Below are 15,086 nucleotides of genomic sequence, written 5' to 3' on the forward strand. Positions count from 1 at the left end.
TAAATGACCTGAATTAAATAAAATAAAGAACAATTACTACCCCCCCCCCCCCTCCCCTCCCTCCCTCTGATCTTGCGCTGAAAAGGAGTCCTGCAGAGATAAGGCAGATTGAATTCTCTCTGTTGTGCTCCAATAAAACCCGTCAAGAGAAGCGTGTGCGAGGGAGGAAGAGTTAAGGAGAGGTTTTAAAAGGCTGCCTATAATTTCAAATCATAATTCCCTTCCCATTATTCTTTTCAGACTCCGTTTATCGTTAAGGTTATTTATTTCAGGGCGTTGGAACCCGCGGTCTATTCCCGTGACTAAATTGGATAATTACAGGTGAGCGCATCGCAGCACGTTAATGAAATGTAAGAAACACTCAAAGCCAAACTCAGTATGTCGAAACAACAGTTATGGATACAAAAGAATGCTCATTGGCCTCATTTTCATTATGGGCGAAGGGATGAAAAAAAATAATATCCACGCCCGCTGTTACTCCTGAAAGTAATTATAATTGTCTAATTTCAAAGTTGAATTGGGACGCTTTAGGGGTTTGATGTAAAACTTCACATTCGGTTCAATGAAGTATCACCCTAATTTAAAGCTCTAGATAAGCACTAAGTCTGTCATAAAAAAAAAAAATCTACCCGTCTCCTTCCCCACTTTCCTTCCCGACCCCCCCCTCCCTCCCTCCCTCCCTCCCTCCCTCCCTCCTCCCCGCCTCGCTCCCTTCCTCTCCTTCCTTCCCCAGGCTTGAATTGCACCTTGGGCAACAGTGCAGAATCGCGAATCTTAACTTCTCCGCAGCATATGTTCCCGGCAGATAAGTAAACAATTTGGATGTGGGAATGGAATTTTAATTAATACTACTTCTAATGCGAGGCCAGACACACCGCGGCGCGCCGATCCTGATCCCCATTAGCAGTGAGCGGGATGAGGGTAACACAAAAATAAACGGGGCGCGATTCACGTTTAGAATTCCTCCTGTAAGCGGTTCTCGTTCACTTTTGTCTTAACGGGAGTCAGAACTGTATCGCTTGTGCAAGTTTAGGCGGGTTTAAACACGTGGGAATAGATGGCTGATAATAAGCTTCAGTTGGCGTTTTGGCTGCAACACCTTCCCTTTTTTCTTGGCAGCGGAGATTTCTTTTTTCTCTTCTTCGAAACCGCACCAAGGTGGAGGGCAGCCAGCGAGTTTTAAGAGAGAGGTGGAAGAAGAAGAAGACAAAAGAAAAAGGAATCACAGCTTGTTCCATTAGTTGAACCTATAATTAAGAAGACGGCTCCCTCCTTGAAGTGATTAAGCAGTCAGACCTGTAGGACTGCGAGGCGGAGTCCCTCCAGGGAGGCCTCCTCGGAACTGTCAAACATCAGGAGATCACACAACAGGTTCATCCCGCAGTCACACAAACACATCGGCAATAGGAGCACACCTCCAGCGCGTCAGCCGGTTTGCTTACAGTGACAATGAACGAAGCCTCGTTAGGGGATTGATTAGAGAGGATGGACATGCACAAATTAAATATAGTGAAACGGGACTGATTTTTTTTATGATGTCATTGTTATTTCATATTCTGTATGTAATTCGGTATATTTAGGGGGGGAGGTGTGGGGGGGGGGGGGGGGGGGTAAATAGGGCCTAACATTTGAAATGCAAAAAGAAAATATCGATTTTTTTTAAGCATTCCCGGCATTTTTGATGCGAGCATTTATTATTAAATCGCGCTATCCTTAATTATTATAAGTATTTTCTGAGATTTAGAATAAACCTCATTCTGCCAAGTTGAACCCCCCCCCTGCAGCGCTCATGCACACATCGCTCCGCTATCTGTCTCATCTCAAGTGCCCAATAACCTACAAATACAGGAAATTGATAGCGTTGAAGACAGATTGTCTTTATTCGAAATGCCTTTGCTCAGCAATTGAACAAAGACCAGGAGGTATCAACCTTCCAGATACATTATCCTCTCCATAACATGACAGCTTTTTAAAAATCACCATCTTAGATGATAATACACATGTAACTCCTTGAATTCAAATAGAAGTTATCCTTAAAAAAACCAGAGGAAAATAAATGACGCGTGAGACTATATTAGCACAGAACCACAGGTAAAAAAACAAACATTTTCGACTTAAATGATTATTTCTTCTTTTTTTTGTCTCATCTTAAATAGACCGTCAAGTTTCATGTGCCAGGTTTTTGATAAATACAAACAATATGTCCCGCATATAATCCAGCCTGTGGGTCCTGATGTTTACAACCTATAACATCGTGAAATCACGGTTGCCAAAATGTAGACTACTTAGGCCGATACAGGAAATAAGAACGCTAATTGTGCAAGCCAATTTTTTTCAAAATAAAAGAGTTCCCTATATTAAAAAATCAACACATGTCATCATATCGGCATTGAAATGTACACAATAAATAAAGTTAAAGGCCTCCTTATTTCTGGTTGCCATAAACGTTATAACATTTACATTTCTTACAGTTCACAGGGCACCGTCCTTTACACCATATCCACGCTCCTTCGCTCCGGTCGGGAACTTGTTGAATTTCTGGAAAAGTTTTGGGTTCATTTTCTCCTCCTTTTTTTTTGCCATAACAAGTCCAAGGCAATTAATACTGTTCTGGCCTCTCTCTCTTTTTTTTTAAATGGGGCGCGTTGTCCATAATATATTTACATGCATTTCAGTATTCAAGTGAATTAAAAAAGAGAAAGAAAAAGCAAAACAGTCCCGAGGGTTACATGGCGGCGGCGTGTGCGGATGAATATGGGTCAATCCCACTCTTGGTCATACCTGGAAAAAGTATGTAGGCTACCGGGGGCTGTAAACTCGACGTTGACCACGCCGTGCAGTTGCACGGGACGACGTAGCCCGGGTTCGTGGGCGACGGGTGGGTGTGGGTGTGCTGACTCGGGCACCCGAGGGCGCCGAACGCGCCGTTCTGGTATCCCAAAGAGGACGCGTAGGGCAGGGCGCCGGCGCTCAACGCGTGCGGCATCTCCGTCATCTTCTGGATGGCGCTGGAGCTGAACTGGCTCGGGTCGAGGAAGGAGTACGGGGAGCTGGTGGGCGGCAGGAACGCCCGCGCCTTCTCCGAGTGGCTCAACAGGGAGTCCGCGGCCGAGACGGACAGACCCTTCAGGTGGTCGCTGTCGCCGAGGTAAGGCAGAGGGAAGACGTACCTGTCCTTCTTCAGCAGGTTCTTGGGCTTGCGCCGGGGTCGGTACTTGTAGTCGGGGTGCTCCTTCATGTGCTGAGCCCGCAGCCGCTTGGCCTCGTCGATGTACGGTCTCTTCTCGGACTCGGAGAGCAGCTTCCACTCGGCGCCGAGCCTTTTGCTGATCTCGGAGTTGTGCATTTTGGGGTTCTCCTGAGCCATTTTCCTCCGCTGGCCCCGGGACCAGACCATGAAGGCGTTCATGGGTCTCTTGATGTGATCGGCAGGCTTCGACATCTCTTCAGAAAAATAAAAAAAAATAAAGGTGGACTTGTTTTATCCTCAATGTTACCGACGAGGGGGTGCGGGGGGGGGGGGGAACAAAAGTTGTTGTCGGGAGGTGGGGGAAACTATTCACCTGTCCAGATGCCAGATCTACCAGTCATGCCACGTCTGGGGATGTTCTGAGTCTGGGGAAAGGGGAGAAGGGGGGAGGGAGGGGAGGGGGGACGGCAAAAAAAAAGGAAATAGAATCAAATAATAAGAATAAGAATCCAGCGAACCGGGGTTTGCTTTTCCCAGAGTTTTCAAAAAACACACCGCCGCGTTCAAGTCCGGTGACAGATGTCGTTCAGGACTGCAGCGGGAAACACGGGAGGAGGAAAAAAGCACATGTACGATGTAAAGAAATCCACAAAGGTGCAAGCAATGTTCCGCAGTCAGTTTGCAGGAGTCGTAAAAAAAAAAGTGTTATTTTTCTTTTTGTTGCTGCGACACACTCTTCCTCTCTCTCTCTCTCTCTCCCTCTCTCTTCCCCTCTCTCGCTTTCTCTCTCGCTCCCGCGCTGAAGGTTCGTCGTCGAGCACCTGGTTAGGAAATGAGCGGAGGAGCGTGAATACGAGCCAAAAGCGGTGAAGTTCAAAGGCTGGGCTGGTTTGGTTCCCGCACGCAATCTGACATAATCTGCAGGGCGTTCACTCGCCAACCTGAGCGCCCAATCAGCACGAAGACCGGCTAGTATAATACCTTCAAACACCCCCCGCCCATGAAAAAGAATTATATATATGTACATTACAACATAAACAAAGACCGCGGGTTGTAGGGAGAAGAATAAGAAGGGGAAAGGAATAAGGAAAGAGAGGGAGGTGGGGGCTGTGTTAAGGGGGGGTAAAGTACTCAGGATCCCTCCTCGAATCCATTTAATGTAATGAATCGCAACAAACATGGACCTTCAACCCTTTTTTCCAGTTAAAACCTGACTTCGAACCAGAGAGGTGACGGTACCGTGCTGGCGATGCTTTGCACAGACATATATTTCGCAGGTTTGTCAAATACATATAATAGGACATAGTAGAATTTTTTTTTTTTTAATAAATTTTTTTGTATTTACTCTTAGGGGGATTTTTGAGGTATATATAATAATAATGATGTTAATAATACTATTATAATACAATAATTGAATAGGCTCTTAGTCTCTTCAGCATTTGAATATAGAAGAACAGAACATCCCTGTCTTATTTAGAGACACTTCAACACCTGGGTGGTCACACAGTTTTAATATGTATATACATACATACACATATATATATATATATATATATATATATATATATATATATATATATATATACATACATCAGCTTGTTTCCTCCAGACTTTTACTCTAAAAAGGATTCCACAAGACAATATCAATTTACAATATAGTGAAACAGTCTGCCAGACGAACACACACACACACACACACACACACACACACACACACACACACACACATCGATACTGAACGTGTGTGCGGCTTGCGCTGTGACAGAATTACAAATACCGAGGAAATGTTACATCAACTGTAAACGCTCGGGAAGCCGCCATTGTGAGCCCATAATTGTTGCATTAGCTCGCATCGATCTGACAGAGTGGGTTTAAGGAGGCACGGAGTGATCTTTTTTAAAAATGCAAATTTCAATGGGGACCACATGCCTAATAGCCCTCGGGCTAATGCGCGTGATGTATGATCCCTTCAGCTGTGATTATTAAACAAAACGCAGACAGATGATTTATATTTTTTCCTCATACCACCAAAATGCTGTGATAGGAGATATATAGACGTTTAGTTAACCCCTATATTTAGTTAAAGTGGCATTTGAATATAAATACATGCGTCCATTTAGCAAGGCCCACATGCCATATTGTAGTTATCATCTCATCTTTCTGTGCACGCGCGCGCGGGTACGTTACACGAATAGGCTGCACACGCCACTTCAAAGAAGATGATTGAACATGTCACCACATCACATTGACGTATCTCTAACATGCGTGTCGAATTAATGAAGAAGATGAATAACTAAATCACTTCCAAGGTGAGATGTGGCCACCTTATATTTACTCCCAGTGAGCTTTCATTATGTACACCAAAAGGTCAAAGTCATTTATTTTGTCTCCCACCCAATAGGACGAAGTGGAGTTTATTCTGCTGTCCTCTGATATTCCCACATTTCTCACGCTCTCTCTCCGCCGCGCGTCTCCTCGCGCACGCATGCGTCAAACCGGCAGCCCGCCACGAGGAGATTTACATCCTATGTTTCTTCAGATGCCACTGAAATTATTGTCAAAAATAAAAAAAGGAGCATTTTTTTGGTGGGGGAAATACCCCTCACCCCTCCCGACCTGCAGAACAAGAGGACGCCCCCGACTCTTTCCCAACACGAGCGCCGTCTGGATTCCTGCAATCCGCAGACCGCGATTTTCGTCAGCATCCACGAGGTAGAATAATGCATGTTTCGGCGCATTCTTCTGAAGTTTTTAAATTATGCCGCGTTATCTTTCGCTCGACAGCCTATTTGCAATTTGATATGTGGCGTTTGTTGGCAGCCACATATGCACCGGCTTCGTTTTGAGATCAATGAATTAGATAGCCAGGGAATTATTTTAGGGGCTGAGCCTCACGAGAAGAGGGGGGGGGGGGGGGGGGGGGTGATAGGGTTCTTATTTAAAAAAAGAAAACGATTGTCTAATAAACGCACGCCCGGAAGTTCCCTCGACAATTAAACGAGATAATGAGGAATGCTAAAGGTTTCCATTTGTCAAGGATTGAGTTATATATTTATTTTTCCAGCTGCAGCTTCTCTTCATTCCGTGTCAAATATAATCGTGAGGACATTTGACATGGCTATATTGTTTGACATACAACGCTAAAAAATATATGATTTGGGCTAAATCAAATATGTTTAAAAAAACAAAAACATGCAGCTTAAAACTTCTCTCAAGCTCCAAACTAAAGGCATGCACGTGAAATGATTGCGTCGTCATAGCAAACAGAGCAAAAAAAAGGGAACGAGGAGAATACGAGAGACAACAACATGTAATGCCATGTAATTCAACGGTGTATTTCAGGTTCATGGGGTTTTGAACACACTGTTAAAGGAAAAGCTCAGTAAAAATATTCTAAGAACAATGGCTGGTGAAAAGGTGCATTCCGATCCATTAAAATACCCCAAATGACTCATTGTGATAAATAATACATTCCAAATGACACAGGAAAAGTGGCACGTATTCGGGGTGCCCTCGGCCCAGCCCTCCCGTTAGGCACGCACGCGGGCACACGCGCCTGCACGCGCGCGCACACACACACACACACACATAAGCACACAAAACTCGGATTAACTAAGGACACATGTCCATCCATCTCGCGTTAAAAAGTGAATGGGGAGCGGCCTGACACACAGAGAGCCTATTAGCCAACTGGGGCTCCCGCGGAGCGCATTGAGGTAAGCTCCCCCAGCGGAACTGTCCATGGTGCTGGAGCGGTAAGAGGGTTTCTTCACTGCACACGTGCGTCCTCCCTCAAAAACTCAAAAGAGCTAGGGTTGACATTTCAATGCCTTTCATTGTATTTCCATCCCATTTAGTGATGGTTCTGTGACAAAATCTATATTGGAAAGACACAGCTCACTTTCCTAACTTTTCTTTTTCATCAGCAGTATGTTTTTAAGCCAATTTCTTCATAGTGTGAAAGAACTATTCCATGTTTGGAACTAATATCTTTTTTTTATCATGAATTAAAATAAACACCTTTCTTATGTTGCCCAACTCTCTGTCAATTGCAAAAGTTTGAGCAGGGGCTTCATAGCACGTGCCTTGTGTGTAGCATTGCCTATTGAGTTGATTGTTATTTACAAGATGGATTGTTATTAGCGCTGACTGTGGTCTTTATTATTTACAGATTATATTGGAGATAATACAACTCACAAACTAAACTTTAAAAACAACACGACAACAAAGTGCCCAAACCATGTGCTCCTGGGTTGAAGGTTTACTGGTATTTGTGCCATGCAGTAATTAGCCAGCACCTGGCTTTGCTTTTAAATGATTCCACAGACCTATTACAGTTTTCCAACTACCTTTTGAAAATATCATATGCTCTACCTTAATTTTTAACTAATTCTGACAGAAATGAGAATGATCAAGACAATTACGGAGATACAGTGTTAACTTGCAGTGCTCAATATTTAGAATGTTTTTCCGATCTTTTCTTACATTTTTCAACAAAAGTTACTGTAATGCACTCATTGAGGAGAATAGTCGGGACCGTCAGTCAGCCCTCCAAGTCACTATACTCAGTATTCTTTTTGAGAAAAATTTATTTTCTATTTTTAAAATAGAAATATTTATCCTTAATTAAATTAAACTGTATTTCGACTTTGAAAACATTTAAAACTCAAATTCAGCTCATTATACTAAATAGTATTCATTAACAATAAGAAGAAATCGCAAAAGCAATGAGCAGTATGTGAGACGTAATGCCAACATGGGGTATATATTACAGAAAACATCCAACTACATATCATATCTTTGTGGTTACATTTTTTCAGTAAGATAGAAGTCTGTCTTGAATAAAGTCTTTTAAAATGACTAACCTTAAGCTGCTCTTTTTTTATTCTGCAACACTGGATGGTACAAAGCAGAACGGAATTCATTTTTTTGACAAAGGTTCAAGGCATCGGGCAATAATGAAAGGATAGGGGCGATACTTCAAAGACCACAAGGTGCACATCACACAATTATACAATACAATTAGGATTAAAAGGGGCAAAGGAGATAAGAGGAGATAGGGATATATTATCACAAAAGGAAAGATGTGACTCTCTCCTGACCTTCATTAAGAGGGAAAAAAACTCATTTAGAGCTGGCCTTCCTTGCAGGGGGATTTGAGCCTTTTGCATGAGACTGCGACTCCCTAGATAAGATTTGCAGAGTATAACTGAGAATCCACTAAACAATAACAACATGCATGTCCAGAAAAAGATAATACAATAAATAGTCCTTCACAGGTTTGTATAAATTGCAGATAAATGTATTTAGATTATAAAGTTGTATATAGTTGCTATGTAAACAGACTAATTTTTGACAGTTTCTTGGTCACAACACACAAATATGCTGTATATATATACTGTATAACCTTATTCCCCGTAGCCACAATACTTTCAGTGTCCCCACCAACAATACAACATATTTAGAAAAGTTGGAGAGGAGTTGGATAGACATCAAGAGGATACAAGAATACCCATCTTGTCTTCACCGACTTTTATTTTTCCTACATGACATCTGCTTAATGCCGATCATGTATCGGTAGTGTGATTATCAAATTTGTTTTCATCTGCATGAACAACATCCTAATCACTCATTGGCTCTCCAAAGATTGGCATGTCTCTGTAAGGTTGTCTACGGTCTGAGAGCAGAGTAAAGATGATTCAGACTACATTAATGTGATGTCTGGTGAATAGAACTACTCAACAAAAAATGGTACTTAACCACAGTGTTCTCACTCCCAACTCATCACACGCTCAGTCCGCAGCTTCAAACAAAGTCTAGTATCAGTTTTACACGTGTTGGGGACAGCGTGTCAGTTATCACTCATCACATGCATAGTGATATTGGAATGCGCCATCAGATTGTTACTTAAATTGTTCACACGTTTCTACGCAATGAAAATAAAAGGGTTTAATTCTCTTTTTTTCTTCGTTTTTAGTGCTTTTACTCAACCCTATATATGAAGTACAGGGGGACACAGAGAGCATCTGGTGTCCTAAAATGGCACTATACTCCCTCCCGTAATAGTTAATCTAAACTCCTCCCTGTCCTTTGTTTGGAGGTGGATGCCTCCAATGTGGAATAAAGTTTCTCCACTAAAGACCATCTCCCAAGGTTCAGAAAAACCATCCTTGTGCCTTTTTTCCTCTTCTTAAATCTGCTAAACCAAACTAGGAAATCAGTGGTGGGTGCTGCAGACTATGCAAGAGGAAGAACAGAACCACTGGCTTACCCCAGAAAAGCAGCCTCCATCCAGACAGTAAAGGCCAGACTATCAGCGAGCCAATTCCACCTTAGTCTCACACGGTCCAATTATCAGAAATATGATTTGTTACCCGACCTCAACCACAGGTGGACAAACTCAATTCAATCAATGGCTCCTCTGTTATCTTAGTTTTCGTTGCAAACATTCGTTCTTTCTTCGATGACATTCATTGGAAACAAATAGTTTCTGTCTCGGCCCGATGTGGAATCATAAAGGTCTCACACAGGTTTACTGCCATCTGGAAGACAACAACATCATCTCATAATTTAGTCCAGTACCTTAACCTCTCTCCTGCGAACGAAGAAGAACAACCCATGACCAGTCACATCTTCTACCTGCATTTGTATGCAATATCAAATGCATCGGGTCCTCGATGATGGTTTCTTGCGCTCCTTGTCAATCTAACCTCCCATATCTTTCCCCCATCTAGTAGCAGATGGGACACTTCAACAAGAGCCCTGAGGGTACCCATCACTTCCTGATGTCCAGCAATCAACACTCTGAGACATCAACTCTATCAACTCTAGTACTTCTAGATCTCTATTTGTGTTGTCATTCATGGGTTGGAGAAAGAAGTTCATACGGGACATTGTCTGCTTTAGTTTTTTCGCTCAACTTGAATTATTTTTTTATCCTTGCTTGCACACCTTGGGTGCAGCTCCTATCACCAACTTCCAATGGAATCATCCAAAGCAAACTATGGACATTAAACTGTTTGCAAGAACAACACCGTGCTTGGGAGAAGGCGCTCTATGATTACTGTGCCCAGGAACATACCTGTAGCTCTGTCTTCCTCCTCTCTAACCGAGAGGAAGTTAATACTGAAGACATAGAGGTCAACAGATTTGTGGGTGAATAAAGAGTTATGAAAAGAGTTGTCAAATCCAGAGATGGGATAATCTTTTAAGATAATTTAAGATCTATATAGTCTACATTATTATTGTATTAATCAGTGTAAAGCCTTTGGAAGCATGAGGTAATTAAACAAATGCTGTCATAGCTGATGAAATGACGATGTACACAATTGAACTCATACAACAGCCGGCTCTCAACTGTGATGTTATTCAATCTTATGCTACATTCTGTATTTGGAGATATTCTGAAATGTAATAACAGCTGTTCCTTTAAAGTATTATGACACATTTATACCCACTCATTAACTCTCATTATGGCCCACAGCCATATCTCATCAGTGGACATAATTGGTCGACTGGAGTCCGTCCCAGCACGGACACCCTACACTTTATTATAAATATGACATGGAATATTGTGAGATATAAGTGAGTTTTGATTAATTTGGTTATGAAACAGTGTAGACACACATTTGGAAATGTTGCATTTACTAGGAAAGCACATATTTATGCAACAAACTCTTTTCATCTCCTACCAACAGGGTCAACAGTGCCTCCACCGAGTGTGAGACCCGATCCTCGAGACGTGCACACAGCTTCAGCCAGGTGATGAGTATGAACTGGGATTGAAAATCCACATTCCACAGTGCTTCTTTGAACGTGTCAGAATTATACATACCAATCAACTCTATCTTGTACCCTTTCTCTGCGTGTTGTCTACAGGATTTGCAGTTGAGAGGTGGTACAAACAGCTGCTTTAGGAATCGGAGCTGGACTGTAGGTATTGTAAAACCGACAGACAACTCAAATGTGAAGTAACGTATAAGAGACAGTTGAAGAACGTAAAAGCTTTTGAGGTCAGAGCGACTGATGGGAGAAAAAAAAATACAAATCTGTATCAGCAAATGATTAATTAATTTTAGTTGAATGATCTGCTTTTGCCTTGCAAGATACCAGTTCCCATTTCTTTTGCACTTTTACAGAAGATCTCAAGAGACCGCCAGTTCAAAAGACGGTTCAATTTAAGAGTTCCCATCGGAAATGGTTTCAGAAAGTCTTTGCCATACGTTGGCGCTTTGATGTGTTTTAACTATCGTAATCTTGCTGTTCAGCGATGGGATAATAAATTATGTTCATTATTCCACCGTATGTGCTCTCTCTTTTTTGACTTCACATTACATTTAACATTCGCTGCAAAAATATGAAAATATTACCATAGAAATGAGAATGTGGAACATAGATCTAGTTGCATTTGCTGCATCATAGTGAGAGTATATGAAACAAATTAGTTTGTGATAGTATATACACAGTATATAGTATATAATGATTATGATATTTCAAAGAACAGCCAGACTGTTTGGTAAAAACTGACCTTTCTCCTGAAAGACAGTGGTTTTGATTGGATCATAGCGATCTATTAGTCCATCGGGTTTGACCCCCATCGTGTCACAGTTGGAAGGTGACTCCATGTCATAGAGTCAAAGGATGTCCTTTGAACCTGCTAGGTCATTTATTAATAAAAGAAAAGATTGATTTTGTGTCATAAGAATCCTTTTCAGTTTTTTTCCTAACTAGCAGTCGTCTTTGGCTTACGTTGTGACCTACACGTTGCTTTCTATCAAGTGTCACATTTAGATATATATGCATTCGCAGGTAAATCTCTGATAGCTGTCTATTCAAAAGCAAACAAAACTTGAAAAGAGGATATAACCTCAACTCAGAACTCTGGAGGGGTGGACTAAGATTGAAATTGGTCCGACTCTCTCTCTCTCTCTCTCCCTCTCTCTCCCCCCCCCTCTCTTTCTCCCTCTCTTGAATTGAGGGTCCATTGTTGTGCGTCAAACAAAAGCTTTTTATCACAGGCTCTTAATGTAACCCCGTCTCCTCACTCTCACGGCCACCAACTCGTTCTCCTCTTCCTCTCTTTTCTCATTCATTTATTCCACTGTGTGTGGAAATAGGCTGGGCAACAATTAATTTCAGAGTGAATTCAGGCAGGATCTATTACCCCTCTCTGCCTCTATTGCTCTAATGGAAATCTATTTCACTTCTCTTTTGTGTCCAATATAATTTAATGCCCATTTTATTAATGGCCTGAAATAATTACGGAAGGCTTTTGTGATTCTTGAGTATGTTTCATTTAATTGTGTAATAAATGTCTAATCAGGGCTCCCATCTGAAGCCATTATGGCATTAAAATTAACAATTACGCCACAAATGTCTTGGTGAATGCGTTGGGGTCTATAGAAATCGTTGCTGATAACAAGACACATATAAATCATTCATGAGAATTTTTTTTCAGAGAAAAGCGGAGTGAGAGATAGGAGGGTGGGAGGGAGAAAAAAAGAAAGTGGGGGAAGAAAAGAGGAGAAGAAAGAGGCTGAGTTTTCTTTATTCCATTGAAAAACCGGGGATGGCCAAACGATAGGGCATTTTAAAACTGTGTCACCCTCTCCAGTTCCTTTCTTCCCCCGTCTCTCTCTATCTCCCTTTAATTTGCCTTCCTCTTTATTTTTGAAGTGACAGATTTCACTTTGGGAATTCATTAACCGTTAACTTGGGCGATAAAATATCTATCAGGCCCTCTGCCCGGTTCCTTTGCTAAGCTGCGTGGCGCTCCGGTTCATCGTTGTGGGTGACCGAAGGCAATTAAAGAGGCTTCACACTCCCTCACTCCCCCAGTGTCACTTCCTCAGTGAAAACAGGAAGGCTGCTCAACGTACCAGCAAGAATTGTTTTCTTAGTAGCCAAGTATACAAATTTCATGGTGTGGGGAAACTCCATCTGCTGCAAGAAACCCTCGTCAGTTCCTCTGTGTCATTTCGAAGCTAATATACTACAATTGGTTTTGGTGAATCTATTTTAGCAGCATAAGGTTTTGGCCTTCTTTGTTCTCTATTACCATGATGCACAAAGGGCCTCCCGGGGCAATGGATTGGACCTTGGTCCCAACCAGACTCTTTCAAGTGACTTAATCAAGTGCCTTTGATGTCGATGACATCACTTGTTAATAAGAGGGCCGATTTTATTCTCGATCCAACATCCATTTTTTGAATTGCGCAATCTTGGATAAGTTGGTTGATATGAGCCGTCTCTGACTCTGCCTCCTTTCTGCTGCTGGAGTTCCAATGATTCAGCCACTGGTTAGTCAACTAGGCCAGCTCCAGCCTCGGACAAATGTGTTCATGCTAAATGTTTCCGTTGCTCATATGCACTGCCGATCTAGGATCTGTACGTCCAGCTTTTTAAGATGAAAAGAAAATGTGAGATGTATTGTACGAGGCTCGTACATTCATGACAAGTTCATCTGTAATTCTATGTATTGTATATTGATCATTTCTTTGTTTTGTTCTTAAAAGTGGAACCTTCACTGTCAATGACGCATTTTAACCACTTATATAATAATGTAAAATCTTTATAAGTCTTGATAACTTGATGGTAAATATTTATTCCACTTTAAAAGAAACATGTGGGAGGTGCAAAAACTGTAGCAGAAACAGCAGAACTTTGCAAGCAAACTACTTTGCTGTTCAGCCAAGCTGTCTTATAACGGCCCAAAGCCTCTTGTGATTAGTTATCTTTAAAAGGTTGTGTCCTGATATTAGAAGATATCCTTAATCGTTCAGAATGATTCTTCAGTACATTATAGAAAAACTAATAACCCAGTTTATGGGCTAATGTCGGCCCACATGGAACAATAGATCCAACTTACTGGAGATTTCTTTCCCAGGAATGCCATAGATTTTTTGATTGATAAAGGCATTGATATATGCAGTATACATATCAGAAACCACTGAATGCCCCATTAAGGCATACTTTAAAAAAGATAACGATACCGATAAAAAAATAAGAACTAGAGGCAAATTCTAATTCAAACTCAATGAATTCACGGAAAGAAGAGCAAACCCGCACAGGCCCTCAGAGAGAGAAATGACAAACTGAACACAAATCACTTCAACCATCTCAGCTATTTACTACATTTCTCCCTATTAGGGCTTCTTTTGTTGAAACAGATCTCCTATACAATTATGCATTTAACTGATGTGCAAATTAACCTTGGCATTTTTACAAAAGCACTTGTGTCCACGCCTTCAACCCCCTTCTTCTTCCAACCAATTTAATTCCAAGCTCCAGATTTCATGGTCAATTTTATGTCCCTCACACTCAAAGACTCCATCATCAATTCTTCGCAACTTTTCTTGTCCCCTTTCTCTGCAGATTCACTGCGAAAATTGCCCATTCAGGTTATCAAATAACCGTGACCGCTATAATTCTACGGCAACACCCGTTGCTTTGAATATGCATCGGGAAGGCTGACCTGCAGCGGCAATTAGTCTCTGTTTATCCTTCACACAAATCACACAGCTCCTGCTGTTCTTTCTTTCACTCTCTTTTTTTTTCAGCTGAGTAAGAGGACTGAAACAGCCAGGAAGTCAATCCTCACTTAAAGCCAACTCCACCTCTTTAATTCATGCTCTGGTGAAATCATGAAATAAATATAGTTAAAGGCACATTTCAAGCAACAGTAGATGAACAGCTCAGTTGGCTGTCATTTTTTCTCACCAGATTTCAGTCATGTTGAATTTGCACATTTGCGCATGTATAGAAAAATGGAAATGGCCACAGAGAATAAGAGGAACAAGGGAAGTGTAACAACAACAGCGTCTGCCAAAAAGCTTTGTTTCCTGACATTATAGGCGAGTTCCTGAGCGATGCTCATCATCCCCAGAGGAGAAGCCTC

At 41.7% G+C, this 15,086-nt stretch overlaps 1 protein-coding gene and 1 long non-coding RNA gene across 2 annotated transcripts; one reads left to right on the top strand and one right to left on the bottom strand.

Moving 5' to 3' along the window:
- Positions 1–1,856: 1,856 nt before the first annotated feature.
- sox14 (SRY-box transcription factor 14) lies at positions 1,857–4,107 on the bottom strand. The gene is made up of 3 exons (XM_078107672.1): positions 3,746–4,107; positions 3,564–3,615; positions 1,857–3,444 (listed from the first exon to the last, which is right to left on the bottom strand). Exons 2-3 carry the CDS (start codon positions 3,589–3,591, stop codon positions 2,726–2,728), a joined length of 747 nt encoding a protein of 248 aa, XP_077963798.1. The 5' UTR covers positions 3,592–3,615; positions 3,746–4,107; the 3' UTR covers positions 1,857–2,725.
- Positions 4,108–5,657: 1,550 nt separating this feature from the next.
- On the top strand, positions 5,658–11,494 carry LOC120824406 (uncharacterized). The gene is made up of 4 exons (XR_013468522.1): positions 5,658–5,902; positions 10,888–10,951; positions 11,069–11,126; positions 11,329–11,494. It is a non-coding gene; the product is annotated as an uncharacterized LOC120824406 (long non-coding RNA).
- The last annotated feature ends 3,592 nt before the right edge of the window (positions 11,495–15,086 follow it).

Source organism: Gasterosteus aculeatus, chromosome 8, assembly GCF_964276395.1.
Source record: "Gasterosteus aculeatus chromosome 8, fGasAcu3.hap1.1, whole genome shotgun sequence".
Taxonomy (NCBI): Eukaryota; Metazoa; Chordata; class Actinopteri; order Perciformes; family Gasterosteidae; genus Gasterosteus; species Gasterosteus aculeatus.